This window comes from Aulonocara stuartgranti (genome assembly GCF_965226115.1).
Source record: "Aulonocara stuartgranti genome assembly, chromosome: 16".
NCBI lineage: Eukaryota > Metazoa > Chordata > Actinopteri > Cichliformes > Cichlidae > Aulonocara > Aulonocara stuartgranti.
Window position 1 is genome coordinate 775877 of NC_138952.1, and position 25430 is coordinate 801306.

Sequence of the window (25430 nt, forward strand, 5' to 3'; positions counted from 1 at the left end):
AGCGTATTAGAAATGAACACTTCATTATCACTTATTGAATCTGTGTGGGAATGAAGGGATTGTGTTAAACATACTTTAGTTCCTCACATTTTAATCCAATCTTTTTGTCCAACCCACTGAGTTAAAGCTGAAGCTCTGCATCTGAGCTGTTTCGTTTAAAATGTATTGTGTTGATGCACAGAACCAAAAACAGTTGTCTGTGTCCAAATATTTATGGACCTGACTGTATTTAATCTGTATCAGGACCTTTATCCGTATCTGTATGTGTGCCTGTACCTTTATCAGCATCAGTATTTGTACATGTATCAGTATCAGGGCTGAAAGGGTTAGGGCAAGTAATCAGGCTTTCTCTGGAGTGGGTGGAGGTGACGGTGCTGTGAGTCTGCATCGCCTCTCTGAACAGAAATCTGACCTTCCACATGCTGTTCTGGTCATTAGAAGAAAAATATATTTTTAGTAAATGAAAGCTGACGTTTCAATAAAATGAAGTGAGAGAGCGGCCGATTGTCCTTTGGTGGAAGAGAAAAGCTGTGGCCTGTGTTTCTGAACGAAGCCCAGAGGTCTGTCCATGACAGGAACGCTTGTCTGAGGCTCTCTGATGATGAAGAGCACCGCTCTGCTTCATGTTCACGTCTGACTGAAGCTCGTTCAGAGCAGCAGCTCTCAGGTCAACCTCGCAGCCTTTTTCTCTCGCCGTCTGTCTGTGTCTGAAGTCTGGAGCCGTTTCAGACTTTCATGCTGATGTTTGGCTCGAACAAGCAGGAGATTTCTGAGGTTTTCTCATGAATCAGTCTCTGCTGGTTTGTGGAAAAACCATCAACATCAAACATCAAAGCAAGGCAGCAACATGAGTCCAGCTCAGAGAAGACTCAGTGAAAACAGCGACACCTACTGGACACTTACTGTGGCCACATGTGATAATGCCGTTGCTGTTCTACTCTTCTCTCTCATTTTTAGTTCATGGACAACAAACCAGCTTATAGAACAAAACATATTAAGAAGGCTGCTGTGTTTATGGTGCTCACCACACGGGTCTCACAGATAAGACCTGAGACATCTTTCATCTGTGCTGGACTGAAGTGTGAGTGAATGCAGATCGATATGCTGATGGGAAATAAAGATGAATGAATGAAATGCAAAAACCTCCCTATGTGTAAAGATTTTTAATTTAAAACATTTTATGTAAAAATATATTTTTATATGGTTATATAATTATTCTTTATAAACGGCCTCCCCAGCCTTGGGGAATCGTTCATCACATGTGTGTATACGTGGTATTTGTTTGCCAGCATACAGCGCTTCACTACTGCTAAAGTTAGTGACTTTACAGGATGCAGAGCCTGGTCCTGACCGCAGGAGGCAGCAGTGTGCCGCAGAGCCCGTGAGGCTCCCGGAAATGAAGCCGCAGACGAGGGGCTGTGCCGTAAATGGAAAGTGAAAAACGTTGTTGCGCGGCTCTGTTTCATGGGGGTGATTGATATCAGGTGAGTTTTCAGACAGCTGGGAGGCTCGCAGGCAGGTGCGACTAACGCGCTGCTTCAGATGTTACTTGAAGGAATAAAGCGGGAAACGAGGCGGGTTACGAGCAGTTAGCGTTAGCCTCCGTTAGCTCCCGTTTGCTCGGTGGAACAAATGCTCGGTGAGCTGTGACCGTCACAGGACAGGTGTACGGTTATTAATCCAGCAGGGAGCGAAGAACAGACAGGTGTTGACAACCCTGACGGTGTGGGAATCCGCACACCTGCAGGAGGCTGACGGAGCAGCTACGCCTGTGCTGCGGTGGAGCTAACAGTTAGCCCCCGACCAGCTAGCAAACACTTTGCCCTGCGGATACACCTGCGCTTTAAATATGTACATGAGAACAAGTGAACCAGCCGGAACAAAACAGACCTCAATAACTGTGAAAGAAATAAAAAGCTGAACTACAGTGTAAAGTTATAAAATACCAATTAAATTCTAAAAGACCACAAAAGAAGCTCCTTTAAATGTAAAAGATCTCAGACTGAAAAAGAATAATAAGTCAAAATAAAGTAATTATATCACGAAATGGCTTGTTAAAAAATAAAGAAACAGTAAAATAATCAGGTTCCTGCAGGAAACTGGTGAGCAGGTGTTAGCAGGTCAGCATCTGCAGCTTCAGTCCATCACTGAAGCATCTCAGTGTTGGAGCCGGGACAGGTGACACTCCTAAAATTGGGCCTCTCTTTTTACCCACTAAGTCACCATGGTAACGGATGCTCAACACCTTACCTGGTCATAACCTGCACCTGGTCAGGAGGAGGTAATGTTCAGAGTTTCCTCCGATTCGTGAAGCTTTTTCCTGAGAGCAGTGAAAGAACCCCGGCTGTGAATCTCAGACTGAACTTGTGATCATCTGATCACGTGCTGTTGGAGGAAATGTCTAAATGTTGTTCTGTGTGATTCTGACCTGCTGCTGAGTAGGGCTGCACGATTTTGCATAAAATGAGAATCACGATTTTTTGCTTAGAATTGAGATCACGATTCTCTCACGATTCTCTTTTCCAGTATAAATATTTATTGCACTTATTAACTGCACATCAACTTCGTAACAGTTGAGACTGAACATAAAAACAATAAATAAACATAAAAACAACAAATGTCTCACGTTTTGTCGTTGCTGCAAAATGTTGTCCTGCTTGAAATTCCGTCTCCACCGTTGCTCGACGCTGCGTGTACAGAGCAGGTAGTGCAACAATAGAAAAATAGTTGCGGGACGGCACTGTGTAGCGTTTGTCTAGGGTGTTGATCATTTTCCTAAATCCCTCGTTTTGCACAGTGTTGATGGAGCCATATCTTTGGTCAGGTGATAAGTGATAGCCTCCGTAATTTCTTTGAGTTCGACGGGTATAGGGAAGCGCTGTGTAAGGTTCCCGTTATTGATGTTTGGGTGGTTGACCGGGACGGATTTTCTCCTGTCACTTTCTCGTCATCCCTGACGTGCGCTCCGTTGTTTTTTCCTGCTAATTTTAGCATCACACCTTCTGTATCACGTGGTATAAGGCTCCGCCCTTGTCATTTGTTGAGCAGGAAGAGTGAGCGCTTGTTTTCATGCAGATTACGTCCCGGATCAAAATGCGGTACAATCGTCTTTAAATCGTTGTCATTTGGAAATGAGATCGCACATAAGTATGAATCGAGATCGCGATTTTCTAACGATTAATCGTGCAGCCCTACTGCTGAGTCTGTAAGCTGATGCGTGACAGTGAGCTAAACCCAGGTAGAAACATGGATCTGTTTCTCCCGTCTGTTTATTTTTCAAAACGTTCTTCTGCGATTAAAATGGAAAAAAAAACCTTCTGAATGACGATGTGTCCTCATATTTCTGACAGTTTGTAGCAGATGTGGTGAAAATCAATGTCCGTTGGTTCTGGTTGAATCTTCAGGTCCAGACGTCCTTCACCCGCTGCAGGACGCTGTTAACGGCCTGTGTTTGTTTTAAAGGCGCCTTTCACAGAGTGTGAGCAGCTGCTGAGGGGGCGGCAGACTCGCCTGTCAGGACAACTGAAGAAGAAGAAGGCGGAGGAGGAGGATGGCCGGCTTTTTGGATAACTTCCGCTGGCCCGAGTGTGAATGCATCGACTGGGGCGAGAGGAGGAATGCCGTGGCCTCCATCGTGGCCGGAGTTCTGGTTAGTGTGAGGCAGAGAGGGGCGGAGTCTGTTTGAAATCTCCGATAAGATAAATGTTCGCCGCTGGGAGGTTGGTGAATGGTGGAGGTCTTATTGGAGCTGTAAATATTCCGCTTCACGCGATCTGTTTCCCGTTTGTCCCAGAACAATGCCATAATCTGTGTTTACCTCAAACATGACTGTTAATAATCCAGAAGTTTGCTGTGATAGTCTGATGTAAAAACCAGTCCAGCTAAGACACATCTGATCAATCAAAGCCTCATTCACACAAACACTTTTTGCTTTGCTTTCTATCCAACATTCACACACATTCATCCATCGGAGAGCAGTGAGGTTTAGTATCTTTCCAAGGATATTTGGTATGCAGACTGGAGCAGCCAGATGAGCTGAGCTGCAGCCACCCCATGATCTGTAAACACTCAGACATTAGTGACAGCACGGATGTCTGCTAAGGATGGACAGGAAGTAAAACCTTTAGAAACGTCACGTCTCGCTGTGCACGTTCTCTTCTTTTAGTTCTTCACCGGCTGGTGGATCATGATCGACGCCGCTGTGGCGTATCCAACCCAGGAGCAGATGAACCACGCCTTCCACACCTGTGGCGTCTTTTCCACCATCGCTTTCTTCATGTAAGTGTGAAACGTTGCTTTCATACCGTACATGCTTTCAGAGTTGTTAGACCATTGAGGGTGGGGGAGAGTTATCCACATGAAAACACGTGTAAGATTTGCTTGGGTTTGTTCATGTGCCTCACAGCCTCTTTACAAGCAGCTGCTTTATATGGTTTCCTCCTGCAGTGAAATGTAATTTCAGCTTAAACATCTCAGCGAGGCTTTGAAAGGACAAATTGTGACCTCTGATGATGCCTCATTACTTAGAACTCTTCTTTCACCAAAGAGGAACCAAAACCTTTCACGATGTGACAGGAGAGCAGCCAAACTGCAGAATCATTCAGTCTGTTGTTATTCTGACCTCGATGCTGTTAATGAGCTGAGCTGGTGTCAGACAGGTTTGACCTCAGACTCCGAGGAAGTTACAGACCTGCCAGATTTCACGGTGTGCTTGGAAACTGGTGCTGCAGTCAAATGTGAATCAACAAAGGTCAAAAACAAAGCAGAGACTCTGAAACATCATGTGATCACTTCCTGTTTATGTCTGCAGTGTGAGCAGCATGAAGCGCTCAGACTCCTCTATGTGACTCTGTGTTCATTCTCAGGATTAATGCAGTTTCCAACGGCCAGGTGAGGGGGGACACGTACGGAGAAGGCTGCATGGGCCGGACAGGTGAGTGTTTGTCACCTGTCAGGGATCTGCTGTGGCGCTCAGAGGTGTGAGAAACACACATGTGAGGCAGATGTTAAGAGTAAAGTGCAGAGCCTCAGCTGTCTGTGTGGCTGTAAAGAGACTAATATGTGGTGTAGCTCAGTGGGTGCACAGACCACATGCCGGCGTGGGTTAGGGTTACCCTAACCCTAACCCTGTCTCTCTTCGCTGTATCTAGCCAATAAAAGCTAAAATGATATTTTAAAAAAACGTATATCTGACGGCGGTGTGAATCCTGCCCTTTGCACAGCCGTCAGGATGGACAAACACAGCAGACACAGCACTGCTCATATGTAATTGTACTGCATGTGTCTGCGATTGCAGGAGCTCGTCTCTGGCTCTTCATCGGCTTCATGATGATGTTCGGCTCGCTCATCGGCTCCATCTGGATCCTGTTTGGAGGCTACGTAGTGCCGAGTGAGTTTCTCCCCTCAGTCTGTCCTTGCTGGTCAAACATGCAAACCTGGAAATGATCAGAAGGCTGGAGGGAAAACCAGAAGTTATACCTTTAAGTTAATAACAGCTCAGCCTGGACAAAGTCAGAGAGTATGTTATGGTTTGGAGCGCGAAGTCACTGCTGGCCTTTATCAGCTGCTTCATGGTGTTTTCTTCTGCTCTGAATCACATGACCGTTTTGGAAACTTGGAGCTTTTTCCTGTGGTTTGGTCTCGTTTCACACAGAAAAAATCCACACGAACCGAAAGCAAACCTCAGTGAATCACTACAAACCACACAAGGTTCAAACTGCTCATTGTTCTCGTGACTGAGGCGCAGGTAGCACTCAGGGACAGCCCTCGGTTCATTTCACCTCCAGCGGGTGCAGTTTGTGGCCTCTCACACGTGACCACAGCAGGGTGTTTGAGGTTGCAGCGTAGACCTGGTAGTTGGTCGGATTTGATCCTGAAACGATGGATCAGGGAGTCTTATTTTAAATTCAGCTTTGCTCCTGCAGCAGGTCCATGCGCTGCAGTCTTCACCCTGCTGCGCTTGCTGTGTGAGCAGCAGAAGAAAAGCCTTGTGGTTATTACACTGTGGAGTCTAAAAATACAACAAATGATTTTAATCTGACTTCCTTAGACCTGCGCAGGGAGTCGGCTCTCTCTGAGCATGCTCAGTCACAGTGAAACCTGATGTGACTGATAACATGTCGCTGTGTTCCCGCAGAGAAAGAAGTGGCTCCGGGGATGGCTGTGTTCTTTCAGAACGCCTTCATCTTTTTTAGGTGAGTGAAAAGCAGCAGCGCTGACACTGAAGCAGCTGAAACGGCGCACTGTTGTAATTAACCAGCTTGGTGCCAAATATGTGCTTCCTGCAGCGTTGCGACACATTACATGAAACCTGTTGCATCTTATTTCCCGTAATGGGCGGGAGCTCCTGCCAGGAAAGCCTGGCTCAGTTTAACCCATTCAGGCCCCTTTCTGTTCCACTAACTGATGCAGAAAGAAGAACTAAAGGCGGGTGGATGGATACGAGCGTGAAAAGAAGCTTTAACATCCACACAGACTGTAAATACCAGATTTCTCAGGGAGGGGTTTCCAGCTCTGAATGAGTGTTTGTTTTCTAACCTGCTGCAGATTAATGATTGATTCACACCCTGTCGTGGTTGGAGTTTGTCTCAGTCCATCAGGACCATCATGTTTCACCTCCACCTGCCTTGTGCTCATGTTAGTTTAACCACAGCTGTGTAGCTTGTCGCTACCCGATCCGTACCGGAAACCCGATCGGTACCCCGCATGCGCAAATCTTACGTCACTTCCTCTCTTTGCCAACATTGCGACATAGTTGAATGATACGGTTAGCGCCCAGTTAGCTCCTAGCATTTCTCAACAGCTCTTCCTCCTTTTCGACTGCCCGGGACATTTAAACAATGGATAATCCGTTTACAAACAAATTCATGCTTTTCTCCTCAACAGAGGTGAGCAACAGCGCCGTAAAATAAGAAGAATGGCGCCTAATTTTGCTACTTGTATTACTTTTGCTGTAACAAAACAAATTTCCCACCTGTGGGACTAATAAAGGTCATCTTATCTTATCTTAATTACAGAGTTAATAATACAGACTTTATAATGTGTCACGCGAAGATTCATCAGCTACATGAAGTGTTTACTGACAACTGACAGTGATGGCGAACATCATCATCACTATTCCAATCAATCCTCTTCACAGACGAGCATAAACACGCTCGACTATCACTACATCAGATTGAGGCCACGGTTGTAATGACGCTAATTCAGTTTACAATACGGTTCATTCGCTCGGTCAGCAGGTGGCGGTATCCTCGTACACTGGGGAGTAAACTGCCATTAAACGAACAGAAGAAGAAGAAGAAAACATCTGCACATGCGCAGTACGGATCGGGAGCCCTGATCTGTAACTCTTTTTATTTTTGTCTACATTATATTGACATGTTTCATTATTGGAAACATTTTAACAGATGCTTGTTATTCTTAACATCTTAACAGATACTCTGACCTGTAACTATCGTAAAACGCTTCGACCGGAAGTAGACACCTTTGGCGCATGCGGGGTACCGATCGGGTTTCCGGTAGTGACACAGCTATTACATGACAGAGAGCTTCATTAGCCTCCAAACATCACAGCACTGTGGAGCTGAGCTGTGAGTTTGGATCTGTCTGCTCAGTGTGTGACATCACTGTGACATCACTGTCTTCTCTCTCTGCAGCACTCTGATCTACAAGTTTGGCCGCACTGAAGATTTATGGGGTTAAGACGTCTCTACACACACACACACACACACACACACGTGTATTTATATCCTTGTGGGGACATCTCATTGACATAATGCTTTCCCTAGCCGTTTACCCTAACCATCAAAAATGAACGCCTGACCCTAAACCAAATCATAACCTAGTTGAGTCTCAAAAATGCCTTCAAACTGGGGCCCGGTATTTTGGTCCCCATGAGGGCTGCTTGTCCCCACAAGTATAGTATACTACCAAATGTTGGTCCCCATTAAGATGTTAATACCCGTGCACACACACACACACACACACACACACACACACACACACGGCCTTCAGATGTTTTGTATTCTGCTGTTTTAATCGAAGCTGTAAAAACAGTTTTAGTATTGTTGCTTTTTAAATGGAGACCAATCAGTGCTGCTGCGCGCACACACACGCACACACACACACACACACGCACGCACACACACACACACGTGTAAATATAGTTCTGTCATGTTTCACTTCTCTGTGTCAGTCTCAGTGTGTTTTGTAAAATGAGGGAATTCCTGCTGGCGGGCAGGACCGCCGGTCTTACTGTTAAAGTGTCACTCTGGGAGATTTCAGCCTCACTTCCTGTTGATTAAATGCTAATGGTCACATGTTAGCCGTAAACAGCTGGATGTGAGACTCGCCTCTCGCTCTGACGAGAAGCCGTAAACAAATAGCCGAGCAAACCGGCCCCGTCCTGCTGTGGTTGGATGTAGCACAGTCGAGCGGAGCGATGTGTAGCCGCCACAGGACGGATGCTAACCTGTTAGCCACAGGTGACACACACACACGTTTCACCTCGTCCATCAGGTCACGCTCACTCTGGACCGTTTTAGATAAAAAATTTTTTTTTACCTCAGACTGTACCTGATTGGTTTTCAGATTGTACTTCCTGTGACTCCTCCAAATTAAAAGTCTGTGATTGTTACATGTATTTTTAATGAAAATCTTCCAGGCTGACACTTCAAGGGGGCGGGGCTAATTTATAGCTGGAAGCACATTTGCTGTCTCGTCTCCGTCTGACACTGGATTATAAAAGGACGTTTTTTGTTCCTGAACTTCCTGTTTGTGACTACGATGTGTGTTGATGATTTTTCAGTATTAAAGTTAAAAATCTCGGCTGCTTCAGTCGTTCCTGAAACAATAAAAAGTGTTGTGGGCGTGGCTGTGAGCTGCTGCTTTGTTTGTTACTGTAACCTTTAACTTGCTGTTTACTGGAAGCAATGACTCAGCCTCACCAGTGACTCAGACATTTTATTAAGGTGAACTCCGCTTATTCAGAAGGACGGGGAGTTGACCTCTGCAGGGAGGAGGGGCTTCCTGTGTCCCCGCCCCCCCCAAAAAATTACATGAAAATTTCCCGTAGACAAACATTTACCCAACAGTGTTCATGTTACAGGCGCATGCGACACTTCCTATTTCACTGAAACAGGAAGTGTTGGCCACAACTGTCCTCTTACCGCAGCCAGTCAGATCCAGCAGTGAGCGTGTTATTCCCACCTGCCCAGGAACGCTCTCACCGACAGTTATTAATAAAGGAACTAACTCTCAGAGTTAAACAGGACTGTAGGAAGTTTGAGAAAGAGCACGCAGACGTGTTTGCAGTTCCTGTTTTTCTACTATTTTCTGTCATCGGAGGTTTGAAGCAGTGGCAGCGTGGAGAACATTCAGGGAGGCGTGGCCATTCAGAAACGATACTTGGTTAATGCTAGAGTGACCCGCTTCTCTGCTGCGATGGTTGTTAGCGCGCAGTGGTTAAAATTAGTGTCAGGAAGCTGCTCGCTGCGCTCCATCCTGGTTTTACTCCACCCACTGTCCTCATGGGAGTAGTTCACAAATGTTCTGAGATCAGGTGCTCACAGGTAAATAATCCAGATGGTGCACGGTTAGATCACCTGGAGCAGGTGAGCGACTCAGTCGCCTCTGCTGGTAAACTGAGTGGAGTCTCTGTGAGTGGGCGGAGCCTCTCCAAGAGTTCAGGAAGCAGCGGCGGGAGGGCTGAGTGCTGATCTGGGCTCGTAGTTACCGTGAGAGATCTGGAGGTCGTCATAGCGCTCTACGATGGGAGTAAATGGTCGGACTTCAAATTCCCCACGAAACAGATTCTGAAGGAGGAGAAGACACAGGAACCTCAGAGGCAGTGAAGACTAACGATGGGCGATTGGCTGAGCCTTTCACCGATTGTTTTTACAACAGTCATTTATCTGCCCATGAGTACGTCTGCTAATAATGTTGGTCGAAGCTCAGAGAAGCGGTTTTAACTCTTCCAGCTGCGAACAAATGCAGCGATTCGTTTACTCAAACACATAACAGAACAAAAGAACGGCAGCAGCCTGCTTAAAAACAAACAAATTATTCAAATAAAAAACACAATAGTGGGAAACACAGGACGGCCTTTTCCCCACTCTAACCGTGTCTGTCTCACACACTCGACCAAACAAGTACAAAATTAAACCCATCTAACTTTGGCTCTAACTTTGCTGGACTGACGGCTCTGTTAACACCATTGGACAGTTCAGCGACTCACCAGTCACCATGAAGAACCACGTCGGTCTTACACACTGATCGTGAAGCGAACACTTTCAAAATCAGCTCTTTTACTCGCTGACACGCTCTGAGTAGATACAGCGCCCACCAGTGTCTGTGTGGTGAGTGTGTGCAGCAGTGTTGGTCTTACCGGCGGGATTTCATATTTATGTGGCTCCAGGCAGCGTTTGATTTTCTCAGTTTGGAAAAACCCGAGGTATCCCAATGTAAGAATGATGATGGCGAGGACCACGATGCCGACGAGCAGCCCCACGATCATCGGCGTCCTGTTCACGTGTTCTGAGAAAACAGACGCAGTGAGTTTACTGCTGCAGCTTTAAAACCTTCAGCTGATTCAAAAGCAGCGGAGTAGTTTTTAGTATTACATCTGTGTCTCTGGTTGGAGTCGGAGCGCGTTAAAGGAACGTTACACCAAGAAGAGCAGCTTACCTGATGCAGGGATGACCTCACACTGGATGCAGCTGCGTGGTTCCACGAGGTCCCCGTGGACCGTATAGGCCACCTGAACACAGTACCGCTGCCCCTCCTCCAGGTCTTCAATGGTCCTGGAGTCTATGGTGTCTTCATACTTCTGATGAAGACAATGACACACACACACACACACACACACAGTGTGAGTGAATTAAACTGAAGTGTTTGCTTCTGCTCGTCTTCTCCTGTATCCAGCTGAATTATCAGACTGTCAGAGCTCCACGGAAAGTAACCCAGCTGTGCAGCTTAACATTGATAAGAGCAGATGTTTATCCCTCCATGGACCCATGACCACATGCTGCTTCAGGGCTTCACTGCAGCTGCTGCCCGTTTGTGGCTCTCTGGCTTCCCTGAGCCTGGTTCTGCCAGAGGTTTCTTCCTGTTAAAAGGGAGTTTTTCCTTCCCACTGTCGCCAAAGTGCTGCTCATAGGGGGTCATATGACTGTTGGGTTTTTCCTCTGTATCTATGAAGCGCCTTGAGGCGACTTTTGTTGTGATTTGGCGCTATATAAATAAAATTGAATTGAAAATTGAATTGAGTTTAGTCCTAAAAATGAAGGCGCAGGATTCATCTGGACACGAAACTGCTTCTCAGTCACTTTGAGCTTCTGAAAATGGGAACTGTGTAAAAATAGCTGTAATTCTGAAACAGTTTGTGCAGACTGTCTGTTGGTGCAGAGGCAAACTGTCCAAATATGCTTGGACCTGCCTGCACACACTGACAGACACATGTGGCTGTATCAGCAAGCACACTGGCATGAATAATAATAATTTAAAAAAAAACTGCTCAAAGGAATTAAAAGAACACTAAAAACTACAGAGCCCAGCAAGGGACATTCTTCAACGCACATATTAAACAAATATGTAAGACTGCTTTCTTCCATTTGCGCAACATCTCTAAAGTTAGAAATATCCTGTCTCAGAGTGACGCTGAAAAGCTAGTTCATGCATTTATTACTTCCAGGCTGGACGACTGTAATTCATTATTATCAGGAAGTCCTAAAAACTCCCTGAAAAGCCTTCAGCTGATCCAAAATGCTGCAGCAAGAGTCCTGACAGGGACTAGAAAGAGAGAGCAGATTTCTCCTGTTTTGGCTTCCTGTTAAATCCAGAATTCAAAATCCTGCTCCTCACATACAAGGTCTTAAATAATCAGGCCCCATCTCATCTTAATGACCTTGTAGTACCATATCACCCTATTAGAGCACTTCGCTCTCGCTCTGCAGGCCTACTTGTTGTTCCTAGAGTATTTAAAAGTAGAATGGGAGGCAGAGCCTTCAGTTTTCAGGCCCCTCTTCTGTGGAACCAGAATGAAGTCTGTTTCTGGTCGTTTGGTCAAACACATTCACACTAATGTGCTGCCAGAAGTCATTTTGTAGCTCTGGCAGGACTCATCCTGCTCCTCTTTACACAAAGGAGCAGATACCACCCAACATCAGGTGAGCATAAACACCTGGAGGAATCACTCCGTGTTCTCACCTGCAGAGGACTCTCTCCCTCTCTGCCAAAGTAAATCCTGTGCTTGGCATTGTTGGCGTGTTCCTTCGCCAGCTCGTGGTCATCGTTAAGGAATACGGTGAGTGATCCAGGCCGGGTCAAAATGCTTAACGGAGGCGTGCAGACGTCACCTGGAAGAGCAGAGCGAGCGTCAGCACAGCAGCAGCTCGTGGTTCACACTGTGGTCAGGATGGTTAACACCTCGAGTCTCACAGCTTCACCCACAGACAGCGCTGACACATATCTGAGGGTTCTCACCGTATCTGCTGCAGGCGTTAACACCCTCAGATCTCAGCCCCCGTCTCTCGGCCCGCACACGCAGCGTCACGCAGCTGTTCTCGGGCGAGTCGTTAGTGTTGCGCGGCCCAACCGCTGATATGTTGCAGGAATGGAAAGGCGTCTGGATGCAGGCTGGAAGAGCTTCCCATTTATCAGAGTTAAATCTGAGGATGAGGAACAGAAACGAGTCAGAGAAAACATCTGCTCAGCGTTCTCTCTGCTGTGAAACCCAATCACTCGTTGCTTTGAAGCAGGAGCTTTGCTGACCTCTGACCTCTTCCTAAACATTTTACCAGCCCACTGTGGATTAGAATCTGTGACAGTGACACTACACTCAGCCTGCTGCTCTCTGATGGCGGCTTTCATGTGAAACTGTGAGAACGATGGAGTAAATAAAATGTCATCAGCTGACCTCTCGCCACCAACGGCCGTGACGATATAAAAGGAAGCTCCACCTTAAAACAGAGCACCTTCCCTGGCTGTGAGGGCTCACCTGCGGTAATTCACAGTGTAGGTAACGTCCGGCTCCCCTGGAGTCCACGTCAGCTGACCCTTCTCCACCTGGACGTTCTGTGGAGGCGGCGGCGCCTGAGACGCGACTGCAAAGGTGAAGAAAGCAAACCAGAGAAATCCCTGCATAATCCAGATTATTGTTATTCATGTGATCACGGCCTCAGATGATTTATTAAAGAGACAGCAGGAACCATCGACGCCACGACGCCTGAGCTCAGAGGGACAAAGATTCAAAAACGAGGAATAACATCTGTCTGCTGCACACGGCACGTTTTTAAAAACTGAACAGATGTGAACCTGATGTTTGTGGTGACGTCATTTATTCACTTTCATGTCTGTTTTCTGATTGGACAGATCAGTTATTTATTGCCTGAGAGTGTCAGAGTCAAAAGTGTTTACAGTGAACAGATGAATGAACATTTATTGCATCAGTAATAATGAAGGTTAAACATGTTTACAGGCTGATTTAAACAAACACAGAAGTGATGATTATAACCTGAAATAAACTCTTTGAAAGCCTCACAGATCCTTTCCTGTCATGTCAGGAGCTTTGGACATTTATAGCCCACTTCCATGTTTCACAGGAACCTTTAACCCTCCAGCAGCTGCGACTGTTTCACCTTTTTAACCTGAAACAGTCGCAGCAAACAGAAAAAGGACATTTTCTCATGTTAGACGCGCTGAACCGAACATTTCCTGGTCTGAGCTCAACGAGTTCCGTATTTTATCCGGATGATCAGTTTTAAGATAACCTCTGACATTTGAACCTGAATGTGACGGCCACGCTAAATCCACAGGTGAAACCCAGCTGGCAGGTAACAGCAGCCTTTCGTGTTCAGCTGGAAACACCTGACGCCGATTACAACAAAACAGCTTGAATGAGTCATTAATAACTGAAGACATTAGAAAATGACATTTTAACATCGGTTATTTTAAAGTTCAGTCTGACTCCGGAGCGAAAACGTGATTCAAACACAAAATCTCTGTCTGTCTGTCGCGCACACGCACAGAATATTGCTTCATCCGTGGTTAGCCTGCGGGGCTACAGGCCGTTGTTAGCCGGTAGCTCGGCAGGTATTGTCCGGCGGCGGCGGCTCCTTACCCCAGGAGACGGCGTGGAGGCAGAGCAGGATCAGCAGCATGGTGTCGGCCTCATTCCTCGGTCTGTGGCCGAACGTGCTGGCTGGAGCTGAAGAATCGAAACACACACCGACGCACTTCCTCGTCCTGGATAATCTGGACGTCTCCGTCCCAGACTGCTTCTGTCTTGGGGGATTTCCGGTTCCGCCTCTTAAAGCTGTACGTGACAAACGATAACAAAACACCAACAACTGCTCCACACGGTGTTTGATCACCGCTCACAGCCGCTGGGACAGACTGTGTTTACCAGCAGAGCTCAGAATCAGCTCAGATTCAGCTCACCTGTGCAGCCAGGTGAGTTACGCTGCCCTCCCACCTGAGGGTCCCGGGCCCTGCACGTCGAAGCTCAGCAACGCCCGTGTGTGGACTCGCCCTCACACCAGCTCACACGGGGCTGAGTATCGACCGACCGGGGATTCCCCCGCGCGTTCACGCGAGGGTGACGTCAGCAGCATGTGATCAATCACAGGAAATGAGAGTTAAATCTTCCAAATAAATAAATCAATGAACCGTTTATTTTATGATTTTCTGTGCTGTGTTCAAGGAAAACGAAATGCATTCTAACACAGAGTGATGCACTTTGGTAACTGTGTACAGTGCACTGGAAAGTTTGTTTTATTTTATGTCATTATATTACAGGTTTGGTTTTAGTTTTTAATATATTAAAGATATAATCAGTCATTTTTCAAGTTATTTAATCAAAAAAAGAATGTTGTACTCAGAAACTTACATGTTAGTCTGTAATTTCATCTTCCAGCAAACTGATAAGTTTAGAATTAACTTCTTAAAATAGAAACGGGCACCAGTTTGTGGAGGCTGTCATGCTGAACACAGCGGCAAAGATATCTGGATACTGCACCCTGCCGCTCAGCCTTATCACATTTTAGGCTGGAGTACGCCAAAGGCAGAGGACAAGAGCAACTGTAGATGTTTGCATACTGTGGACGGACAGCTAGATTCATACCTGCATTATACCTGTTTGATCATCTGAGAAGGGGAAGCTTTCACCAAAGAAACCAGAATATGAACGAAAGGGACTACGCCACCGGCACCTTAATCAAATCCCACCCTCTTCCTCCTCAAGCTGAAGTCTCTAACATGTGGAAATGTGCATAAACGTGCTCATTTACTCCTGATATTGTGACTATTATCAGCAGATCGGATGTGACCCCGCTGTTTCCAGACAGCTGACAACAATAACAGCTGGTTAAAAGTTAACAATTTACCAACTAATGTCAGGCTATACTTTCCCCTGATAAACAGTTTGGTTACATTTTCATTAAGGCCATTTCTCAATTCGCGAGTACTCGAGTCCGTACTCACGTTCTCGGCAACACGGCGCGATTTCTGTACACCAGCGTACTTGATGACACCACAGCTCTGGAGTTTGATTTAACTGTGATTAATATCTGCACTGGAAATTACACATGACATGAAAAAAATTATACATGATGTAGTTGATTTCTTTAACGGAAAAAAGATAATTAAAAAATGATCTTAAGCACTTTGGTAAAATGCACTACACGTCGCTTACATGTCATCTGTTTGATAATGTCTAATAAGCTTCATACAGTTAAGCACAATCACTAAATGAACGAAACACAAGCTTAATCTCTCTATTAATAAAAATAGTACACATGTATGCCTGATTAAAAATTATAACAGGTGAGATGTTATAACGCTTTTATTTTTATTTTAGTAAACATTTAAAAATTACAACTGACAGCTGCTGGGTTTGGAAGAGAACTGAACAAATACTTAAAATCTAATCTGATCACTTTTGGAGCCTTCAGGATCTCCACGTATTAACCTGCTGTTTTTGTTCCCGGTGAAAATGTTTCCTCCTGAATTGAAATATTTTTAATGTCAGATTTAATTCAGAGTCAGCTAATTTCAGCCGGCTCTAGTGAGCCTCGAGCTCCCGGCTAGCTATTGAGCGGGTGGGTAACAGACGTCTCCGAAAACATCGGAGCACTTTTGCAAATATGCGATATCTTGATAAACCCAGCAGATCTTTGAAGTTTACACAGATTCTCGCCTGAAAATATGTTATATATTCTGGGATATAGTGGACCACGAAGGACACACCCGACCCATCCTTCAAATCTGCGGAAAAGGAGGATCCATGTGTGGGTGTCACTACCCGATCTGTACTGGAAACCTGATCGGTACCACGCATGGTCAAATCTTACATCACGTCCTCTCTTTGCCAACATTGCGACAGTTAATGTATTTGAATGACACTGGCTGCGTCCAAATTCATGGGCTGCATCCTCCTGAGGACCCGGCCTTTGCGGTCTACGTGGGCCGGGTCCACAGAAGGTCGGGTAGGCTGGAAGTAAACGGCTGTGGAATTGGACGGTCTAGCCTTCAGATCTGCGTCACTGCTGTCTCGGTGGAGTTTAATAAACTCGGCCGTCTGCTCCTTGCTGTCAAAAATATAACAGGACACTGGCGTAAATTCTCGACTGTCTCATACTTCTGTTTAATCAGTTTTCTGTTTGATGTTTAGTCAGCTGTGTGAAAACCAAGGAGGAACCCACCCGGGGGATTAATAAAGTTTTATTTTATCTAATCTAATAACTTTAATCTCAGCCAAACCGATTTACTCACGAACAAATAAAACACTGAAAAAGCCCAACAATAGCATTTTTAGGTTGTCTAAGTGACTTATATATTACTTTTAACCCAAGTAGCAAAAGTCCGCGGTGATCTGAAAATGATGTGCCGGGAGTTGTGCCGTTCTCGGCGGCTTCAGTGACCCCAAGCTCTCGGCTAGCTATCGAGCTGGTGGGTAACAGACGTCTCCAAAAACGTCGAAGCACTTTTGCAAATATGCGATATCTTGATAAACTGAGCAGATATTTGAAGTTTACACACGCACATTTAAAAATATGTTAAAAGTTTATTTTGTGACCCAGAAAGATTAGTAAGAGTAATTTTAAAACTTAGTAGCGGCCGCCATTGCCGGAAACTTGAGTTTGGCTGGTTTGAATTCTGGGATATGGTAGGCCACGAAGGACACACCCGACCCATCCTTCAAATTCGGGGAAAAGGAGGACGCATTTGTCGGCCGCATTCGGAGGAGTCTACGAATTTGGACAGCCTTCGGTGCGTCACTGTGACGTAATCGGTCTACAAATGCTGCCTCAGGAGGATGCAGCCCATGAATTTGGACACAGCTACTGTCACTACCCGATCCGTACCGGAAACACGATCCGTACCCCGCATGCGCAAATCTTACGTCACTTCCTCTATTTGTCAACATTGCGACAGTTAATATATTTGAATGATACGGTTAGCGCCCAGTTAGCTCCTAGCATTTCTCAACAGCTCTGCCTCCTTTTCGACTGCCCGGGACATTTAAACAATGGATAATCCGTATACAAACAAATTCATGCTTTTCTCCTCAACAGAGAGCGTCCCCCGATTGAGCAACAGCGCCGTAAAATAAGAAGAATGGCGCCTAATTACAGAGTTAATAATACAGACTTTGTAATATCTCACGTGAAGATTCATCAGCCAGATGAAGTGTTTACTGACAACTGACAGTGATAGCGCACATCATCATCACTATTCCAACAATCCTCTCCACACAGACGAGCATAAACACACTCGACTATCACTAAATCAAATTTAACACACGTTTGTAATGACGCTAATTCAGTTTACAATACGGTTCATTTGCTCGGTCAGCAGGTGGCGGTATCCTCGTACACTGGGGAGTAAACTGCCATTAAACGAACAGAAGAAGAAGAAAACATCTGCACATGCGCAGTACGGATCAGGGAGTCCTGATCTGTAACTATCTTTTTATTTTTCGTTTTTGTCTACATTATATTCTTCATTATTGCAAACATTTTAAGATATACGTATTATCCTTAACATCTTAACAGATACTCTGACCTGTAACTATCGTAAAATGCTTCGACCGGAAGTAGACACCGTTCGCACATGCATGGTATGGATCGGGTATCTGGTATGGATCCGGTAGTGACAGACACAATGACTGTAGAAAACATGGACGATGCGACAGCTCCCAAAAAATGAAGCCAAAAACGTAAACATCTCTATCGCCCCCTGGTGTCTGGCTGCAGTATAGGTCATAAATCCTGCCTCCTCAGATAATTTTTTTCCCAAAGATTCTGTCTTTTGTTTTCAATAGTTCTCATCACGCTGATTTATGTCCAAGGGGTCTCCTTTCCCATAAGTTTGATTCTAACTCCTACCGCGGTGATGTTAAATTGGGGTGTAACGCTATCATAGCTTTGACTGGCAGCTGCAGTCACGGAGAAACTTGCGTATCTCTGTTCAGGAATAGCAGATAGAGCATAGGCTCTGAGAGGAGGGCCAGCGTTTACAATACGAAAACACGATCGTTTTAACCTGACAGCCTGAGGTGTTCTTCAGTAAACTGGACTACCCGACAGAAGGACCCGAGGCCCTGCTGCACTTTTTCGGTACCTCTGTATACAAACAAATTCATGCTTTTATCCTCAACGGAGAGCTTCCCCCGATTGAATAACAGCGCTGTAAAATAAGATAGAGCGTATTACAGACTTATTAATACAGGGGCAAAACAATGGCATGAGTGCTGCTGGTTGACTGAGGAAGAATAAAGTAGTCATGGTAAGCCAATCACATGACCACTTCAAGATGACAAAGCAACAAGGTGATATATACCGTTTTTTAAATTGTGCTGATAGGCCAGTAAAACCAGAGTCATGATAAACAAGATATACGCAGCATTTTTTCCTCAATAGTTTCGTCACGTTTACTGTCTAAGGACAGCAGCGAGACCTCTCTGCTTATGAGCAAAAAAAACCACAACAAAAAACAGCCCTTTGGTGTTGGTGGAAAAATGCACCATGTCGACCAATCAAAAAATGATATGGCAACATGACGTTTGGTTGTTTAGGAAGAGGGGGAAGTTTTAGGAGTGACGGCAAGAGAGAGAGAGAGATTTGTGACGTTTAGCGTGTTTGCAGTGTGTAGTTAATGTGTTGTCTTGTGTAGTTAATGTGTTGTCTTGTGTAGTTAATGTGCTGTCTTGTGTAGTTAATGTGTTGTCTTGTGTAGTTAATGTGTTGTCTTGTGTAGTTAGTGTGTTGTCTTGTGTAGTTAATGTGTTGTCTTGTGTAGTTAATGTGTTGTCTTGTGTAGTTAATGTGTTGTCTTGTGTAGTTAATGTGTTGTCTTGTGTAGTTAATGTGCTGTCTTGTGTAGTTAATGTGCTGTCTTGTGTAGTTAATGTGTTGTCTTGTGTAGTTAGTGTGTTGTCTTGTGTAGTTAATGTGCTGTCTTGTGTAGTTAATGTGTTGTCTTGTGTAGTTAATGTGTTGTCTTGTGTAGTTAATGTGCTGTCTTGTGTAGTTAGTGTGTTGTCTTGTGTAGTTAATGCGTTGTCTTGTGTAGTTAATGTGTTGTCTTGTGTAGTTAGTGTGTTGTCTTGTGTAGTTAATGTGTTGTCTTGTGTAGTTAATGTGTTGTCTTGTGTAGTTAGTGTGTTGTCTTGTGTAGTTAATGTGTTGTCTTGTGTAGTTAATGTGTTGTCTTGTGTAGTTAATGTGTTGTCTTGTGTAGTTAATGTGTTGTCTTGTGGTTAATGTGTTGTCTTGTGTAGTTAATGTGTTGTCTTGTGTAGTTAGTGTGTTGTCTTGTGTAGTTAATGTGTTGTCTTGTGTAGTTAGTGTGCTGTCTTGTGTAGTTAGTGTGTTGTCTTGTGGTTAATGTGTTGTCTTGTGTAGTTAATGTGTTGTCTTGTGTAGTTAATGCGTTGTCTTGTGTAGTTAATGTGTTGTCTTGTGTAGTTAGTGTGTTGTCTTGTGTAGTTAATGTGTTGTCTTGTGTAGTTAATGTGTTGTCTTGTGTAGTTAGTGTGTTGTCTTGTGTAGTTAATGTGTTGTCTTGTGTAGTTAATGTGTTGTCTTGTGTAGTTAATGTGTTGTCTTGTGTAGTTAGTGTGTTGTCTTGTGTAGTTAATGTGTTGTCTTGTGTAGTTAATGTGCTGTCTTGTGTAGTTAATGTGTTGTCTTGTGTAGTTAATGTGCTGTCTTGTGTAGTTAATGTGTTGTCTTGTGTAGTTAGTGTGTTGTCTTGTGTAGTTAATGCGTTGTCTTGTGTAGTTAGTGTGTTGTCTTGTGTAGTTAATGTGTTGTCTTGTGTAGTTAATGTGTTGTCTTGTGGTTAATGTGTTGTCTTGTGTAGTTAATGTGTTGTCTTGTGTAGTTAATGTGTTGTCTTGTGTAGTTAATGTGTTGTCTTGTGTAGTTAATGTGTTGTCTTGTGGTTAATGTGTTGTCTTGTGTAGTTAATGTGTTGTCTTGTGTAGTTAATGTGTTGTCTTGTGTAGTTAATGTGCTGTCTTGTGTAGTTAATGTGTTGTCTTGTGTAGTTAATGTGTTGTCTTGTGGTTAATGTGCTGTCTTGTGTAGTTAATGTGCTGTCTTGTGTAGTTAATGTGCTGTCTTGTGTAGTTAATGTGTTGTCTTGTGGTTAATGTGCTGTCTTGTGTAGTTAATGTGCTGTCTTGTGTAGTTAATGTGTTGTCTTGTGTAGTTAATGTGTTGTCTTGTGTAGTTAATGTGTTGTCTTGTGGTTAATGTGTTGTCTTGTGTAGTTAATGCGTTGTCTTGTGTAGTTAATGTGTTGTCTTGTGTAGTTAATGTGTTGTCTTGTGTAGTTAATGTGTTGTCTTGTGGTTAATGTGTTGTCTTGTGTAGTTAATGTGTTGTCTTGTGTAGTTAATGTGTTGTCTTGTGTAGTTAATGTGTTGTCTTGTGGTTAATGTGTTGTCTTGTGTAGTTAATGTGTTGTCTTGTGTAGTTAATGCGTTGTCTTGTGTAGTTAATGTGTTGTCTTGTGTAGTTAGTGTGTTGTCTTGTGTAGTTAATGTGTTGTCTTGTGTAGTTAATGTGCTGTCTTGTGTAGTTAATGTGTTGTCTTGTGTAGTTAATGTGTTGTCTTGTGTAGTTAATGTGCTGTCTTGTGTAGTTAATGTGTTGTCTTGTGTAGTTAATGTGTTGTCTTGTGTAGTTAATGTGCTGTCTTGTGTAGTTAATGTGTTGTCTTGTGTAGTTAATGTGCTGTCTTGTGTAGTTAATGTGTTGTCTTGTGTAGTTAATGTGTTGTCTTGTGTAGTTAGTGTGTTGTCTTGTGTAGTTAATGTGTTGTCTTGTGTAGTTAATGTGTTGTCTTGTGTAGTTAATGTGTTGTCTTGTGTAGTTAATGTGTTGTCTTGTGTAGTTAATGTGCTGTCTTGTGTAGTTAATGTGCTGTCTTGTGTAGTTAATGTGTTGTCTTGTGTAGTTAATGTGTTGTCTTGTGTAGTTAGTGTGTTGTCTTGTGTAGTTAATGTGTTGTCTTGTGTAGTTAATGTGTTGTCTTGTGTAGTTAATGTGTTGTCTTGTGTAGTTAATGTGTTGTCTTGTGTAGTTAATGTGCTGTCTTGTGTAGTTAATGTGCTGTCTTGTGTAGTTAATGTGTTGTCTTGTGTAGTTAGTGTGTTGTCTTGTGTAGTTAATGTGCTGTCTTGTGTAGTTAATGTGTTGTCTTGTGTAGTTAATGTGTTGTCTTGTGTAGTTAATGTGCTGTCTTGTGTAGTTAGTGTGTTGTCTTGTGTAGTTAATGCGTTGTCTTGTGTAGTTAATGTGTTGTCTTGTGTAGTTAGTGTGTTGTCTTGTGTAGTTAATGTGTTGTCTTGTGTAGTTAATGTGTTGTCTTGTGTAGTTAGTGTGTTGTCTTGTGTAGTTAATGTGTTGTCTTGTGTAGTTAATGTGTTGTCTTGTGTAGTTAATGTGTTGTCTTGTGGTTAATGTGTTGTCTTGTGTAGTTAATGTGTTGTCTTGTGTAGTTAGTGTGTTGTCTTGTGTAGTTAATGTGTTGTCTTGTGTAGTTAGTGTGCTGTCTTGTGTAGTTAGTGTGTTGTCTTGTGGTTAATGTGTTGTCTTGTGTAGTTAATGTGTTGTCTTGTGTAGTTAATGCGTTGTCTTGTGTAGTTAATGTGTTGTCTTGTGTAGTTAGTGTGTTGTCTTGTGTAGTTAATGTGTTGTCTTGTGTAGTTAATGTGTTGTCTTGTGTAGTTAGTGTGTTGTCTTGTGTAGTTAATGTGTTGTCTTGTGTAGTTAATGTGTTGTCTTGTGTAGTTAATGTGTTGTCTTGTGTAGTTAATGTGTTGTCTTGTGTAGTTAATGTGCTGTCTTGTGTAGTTAATGTGTTGTCTTGTGTAGTTAATGTGCTGTCTTGTGTAGTTAATGTGTTGTCTTGTGTAGTTAGTGTGTTGTCTTGTGTAGTTAATGCGTTGTCTTGTGTAGTTAGTGTGTTGTCTTGTGTAGTTAATGTGTTGTCTTGTGTAGTTAATGTGTTGTCTTGTGGTTAATGTGTTGTCTTGTGGTTAATGTGTTGTCTTGTGTAGTTAATGTGTTGTCTTGTGTAGTTAATGTGTTGTCTTGTGTAGTTAATGTGTTGTCTTGTGGTTAATGTGTTGTCTTGTGTAGTTAATGTGTTGTCTTGTGTAGTTAATGTGTTGTCTTGTGGTTAATGTGCTGTCTTGTGTAGTTAATGTGCTGTCTTGTGTAGTTAATGTGCTGTCTTGTGTAGTTAATGTGTTGTCTTGTGGTTAATGTGCTGTCTTGTGTAGTTAATGTGCTGTCTTGTGTAGTTAATGTGTTGTCTTGTGTAGTTAATGTGTTGTCTTGTGTAGTTAATGTGTTGTCTTGTGGTTAATGTGTTGTCTTGTGTAGTTAATGCGTTGTCTTGTGTAGTTAATGTGTTGTCTTGTGTAGTTAATGTGTTGTCTTGTGTAGTTAATGTGTTGTCTTGTGGTTAATGTGTTGTCTTGTGTAGTTAATGTGTTGTCTTGTGTAGTTAATGTGTTGTCTTGTGGTTAATGTGTTGTCTTGTGTAGTTAATGTGTTGTCTTGTGTAGTTAATGCGTTGTCTTGTGTAGTTAATGTGTTGTCTTGTGTAGTTAGTGTGTTGTCTTGTGTAGTTAATGTGTTGTCTTGTGTAGTTAATGTGCTGTCTTGTGTAGTTAATGTGTTGTCTTGTGTAGTTAATGTGTTGTCTTGTGTAGTTAATGTGCTGTCTTGTGTAGTTAATGTGTTGTCTTGTGTAGTTAATGTGTTGTCTTGTGTAGTTAATGTGCTGTCTTGTGTAGTTAATGTGTTGTCTTGTGTAGTTAATGTGCTGTCTTGTGTAGTTAATGTGTTGTCTTGTGTAGTTAATGTGTTGTCTTGTGTAGTTAGTGTGTTGTCTTGTGTAGTTAATGTGTTGTCTTGTGTAGTTAATGTGCTGTCTTGTGTAGTTAATGTGTTGTCTTGTGTAGTTAATGTGCTGTCTTGTGTAGTTAATGTGTTGTCTTGTGTAGTTAATGTGCTGTCTTGTGTAGTTAATGTGCTGTCTTGTGTAGTTAATGTGCTGTCTTGTGTAGTTAATGTGCTGTCTTGTGTAGTTAATGTGTTGTCTTGTGTAGTTAATGTGTTGTCTTGTGTAGTTAATGTGCTGTCTTGTGTAGTTAATGTGTTGTCTTGTGTAGTTAATGTGTTGTCTTGTGTAGTTAGTGTGTTGTCTTGTGTAGTTAATGTGTTGTCTTGTGTAGTTAATGTGCTGTCTTGTGTAGTTAATGTGCTGTCTTGTGTAGTTAATGTGTTGTCTTGTGTAGTTAATGTGCTGTCTTGTGTAGTTAATGTGCTGTCTTGTGTAGTTAATGTGTTGTCTTGTGTAGTTAATGTGCTGTCTTGTGTAGTTAATGTGCTGTCTTGTGTAGTTAGTGTGTTGTGGATAGTTTTGTGTTGTGTGTCAGAACAATGAGGCGGCTGCTGTCTCCAGGTAGAAACAGCAGTGACACACCTGCTGCTGTCAGACCTGCAGGTATCAGGCTGTGACAGAAATTATGTTTTTGGAGTGGCACAAATAATTTGTGGCATCTTGTTGAAGAACAGCTGATTGTTCTGTAAACAGTTTGAAATGGTTATTAAAAAAGGGTAAAAGGTAAATGGCTGCAAATAACTTTGTTGTATGCAAAACTTGTGCATATAAATTAAAATTGACAATTTATATTTGCATTTAAAGTTATGAAATATGATTCATTAAACATGTTTGTGGTTGTTACAGTAAAAATATATAACTTTTTACTCAAATTTTATGTTTGTTGTCTGATTTTAGATCAATTGTGTTAATACAGTATGTCAAAAGGAAAACATAACTGTAAATTCAGACACGTGAGGTTGTGCTGAAAAGAATGATACCAAACAAGACAAATAAACAGTTTTTAAAGGTGAAATGTAGAGGAAACATCAAAAGTAGTTAAAAATGGACAATAATACCCTGGACCCCAGAGGGTTAAACATTGTAGCAACCCCCCCAATGAAGGATGCCACTTTACTGATGAAGTTTTGAAGGTTTAATGGCAGTAAACCATCAATCTCAGAGATGGGGATATATACACAGAAGCAGCGTGTAAGCAAAATTCCACACTCTTACAATTGTAAACCTTATAACATAAAGTAAGCTTCAACATAAAATGTAACAAATGTAGCCTCTGTCACACAAAACATGTAAACGTGTCCTTATTTATGTCATAAACATACCTTGTGCCTCCCGCGACTGCTGCAAAAACTGCAAACATTTTTACAGGAAATCGTCCCATCAAAATAAAAGCTTCTAAACCCAAACAGGAAGCTGGTAAGTGAAAACAGCGATGAGTGCCAAAATAAGGTGCAAGGAATTGAGTAAAAGCATTTAGGGTTATTTACAAACATTTTTTTTAAAGTAACGCAATAATTACTTTTCAAGTAATTAATTACTTTTAGAGTCTTGTAACTCAGTTACTAACTCAGTTACTTTTTTGAAGAAGTAACTAGTAACTATAATTAATTACTTTTTCACAGTAACTTGCCTAACACTGAACACAAGTACACATATTGTGACATGGCTTAAGTGTCTGAGTCTAACAACTCTAAACCCACTTCAAGTTTCACCAACAGCGGCTAACAACAACTAGCAGAGACCAACAGCAGCAAAAACAGCAGCGCTTACCAACAGATCTCACAAATCCACCTTAGTATGGCTGACATGGAAAAGTGAGCCTCTCTCACTCATCAACTGGTGTCCAACTTTCACAAAGTTTTACAGCCTCTTTCAAATGAAATAAAGGACACTTATCACACAGCATTGACAGCTGATGTCAACCACTGACTGGGAATGAGCCATTCCAATCCATTTTCACTTAAGCCTTTCCATCATGTCCAGAGATGGGCAGTAACGCATTACTTGTA

The 25430-nt window shown here is 43.1% G+C and overlaps 2 protein-coding genes across 3 annotated transcripts; one reads left to right on the plus strand and one right to left on the minus strand.

Moving 5' to 3' along the window:
- Positions 1 to 1353: 1353 nt before the first annotated feature.
- LOC309691518 (transmembrane protein 50B) lies at positions 1354 to 8878 on the plus strand. Its single transcript, XM_082509238.1, has 7 exons — positions 1354 to 1484; positions 3463 to 3649; positions 4166 to 4278; positions 4866 to 4933; positions 5297 to 5389; positions 6137 to 6194; positions 7656 to 8878. The coding sequence occupies exons 2-7, from the start codon at positions 3551 to 3553 to the stop codon at positions 7699 to 7701; spliced, it is 477 nt and encodes a 158-aa protein (XP_082365364.1). The 5' UTR covers positions 1354 to 1484; positions 3463 to 3550; the 3' UTR covers positions 7702 to 8878.
- LOC309691511 (uncharacterized protein) lies at positions 7654 to 14587 on the minus strand. Of its 2 annotated transcripts, XM_082509230.1 has the most exons (8): positions 14437 to 14587; positions 14117 to 14311; positions 12995 to 13100; positions 12481 to 12665; positions 12205 to 12353; positions 10684 to 10825; positions 10385 to 10533; positions 7654 to 9812 (listed from the first exon to the last, which is right to left on the minus strand). In XM_082509230.1, the coding sequence occupies exons 2-8, from the start codon at positions 14154 to 14156 to the stop codon at positions 9684 to 9686; spliced, it is 900 nt and encodes a 299-aa protein (XP_082365356.1). In that variant the 5' UTR covers positions 14157 to 14311; positions 14437 to 14587; the 3' UTR covers positions 7654 to 9683. The 2 variants fall into 2 exon arrangements, with proteins under 2 accessions (XP_082365356.1, XP_082365355.1); XM_082509229.1 differs by having other exon boundaries at positions 14117 to 14587.
- Between the last annotated feature and the right edge of the window lie 10843 nt (positions 14588 to 25430).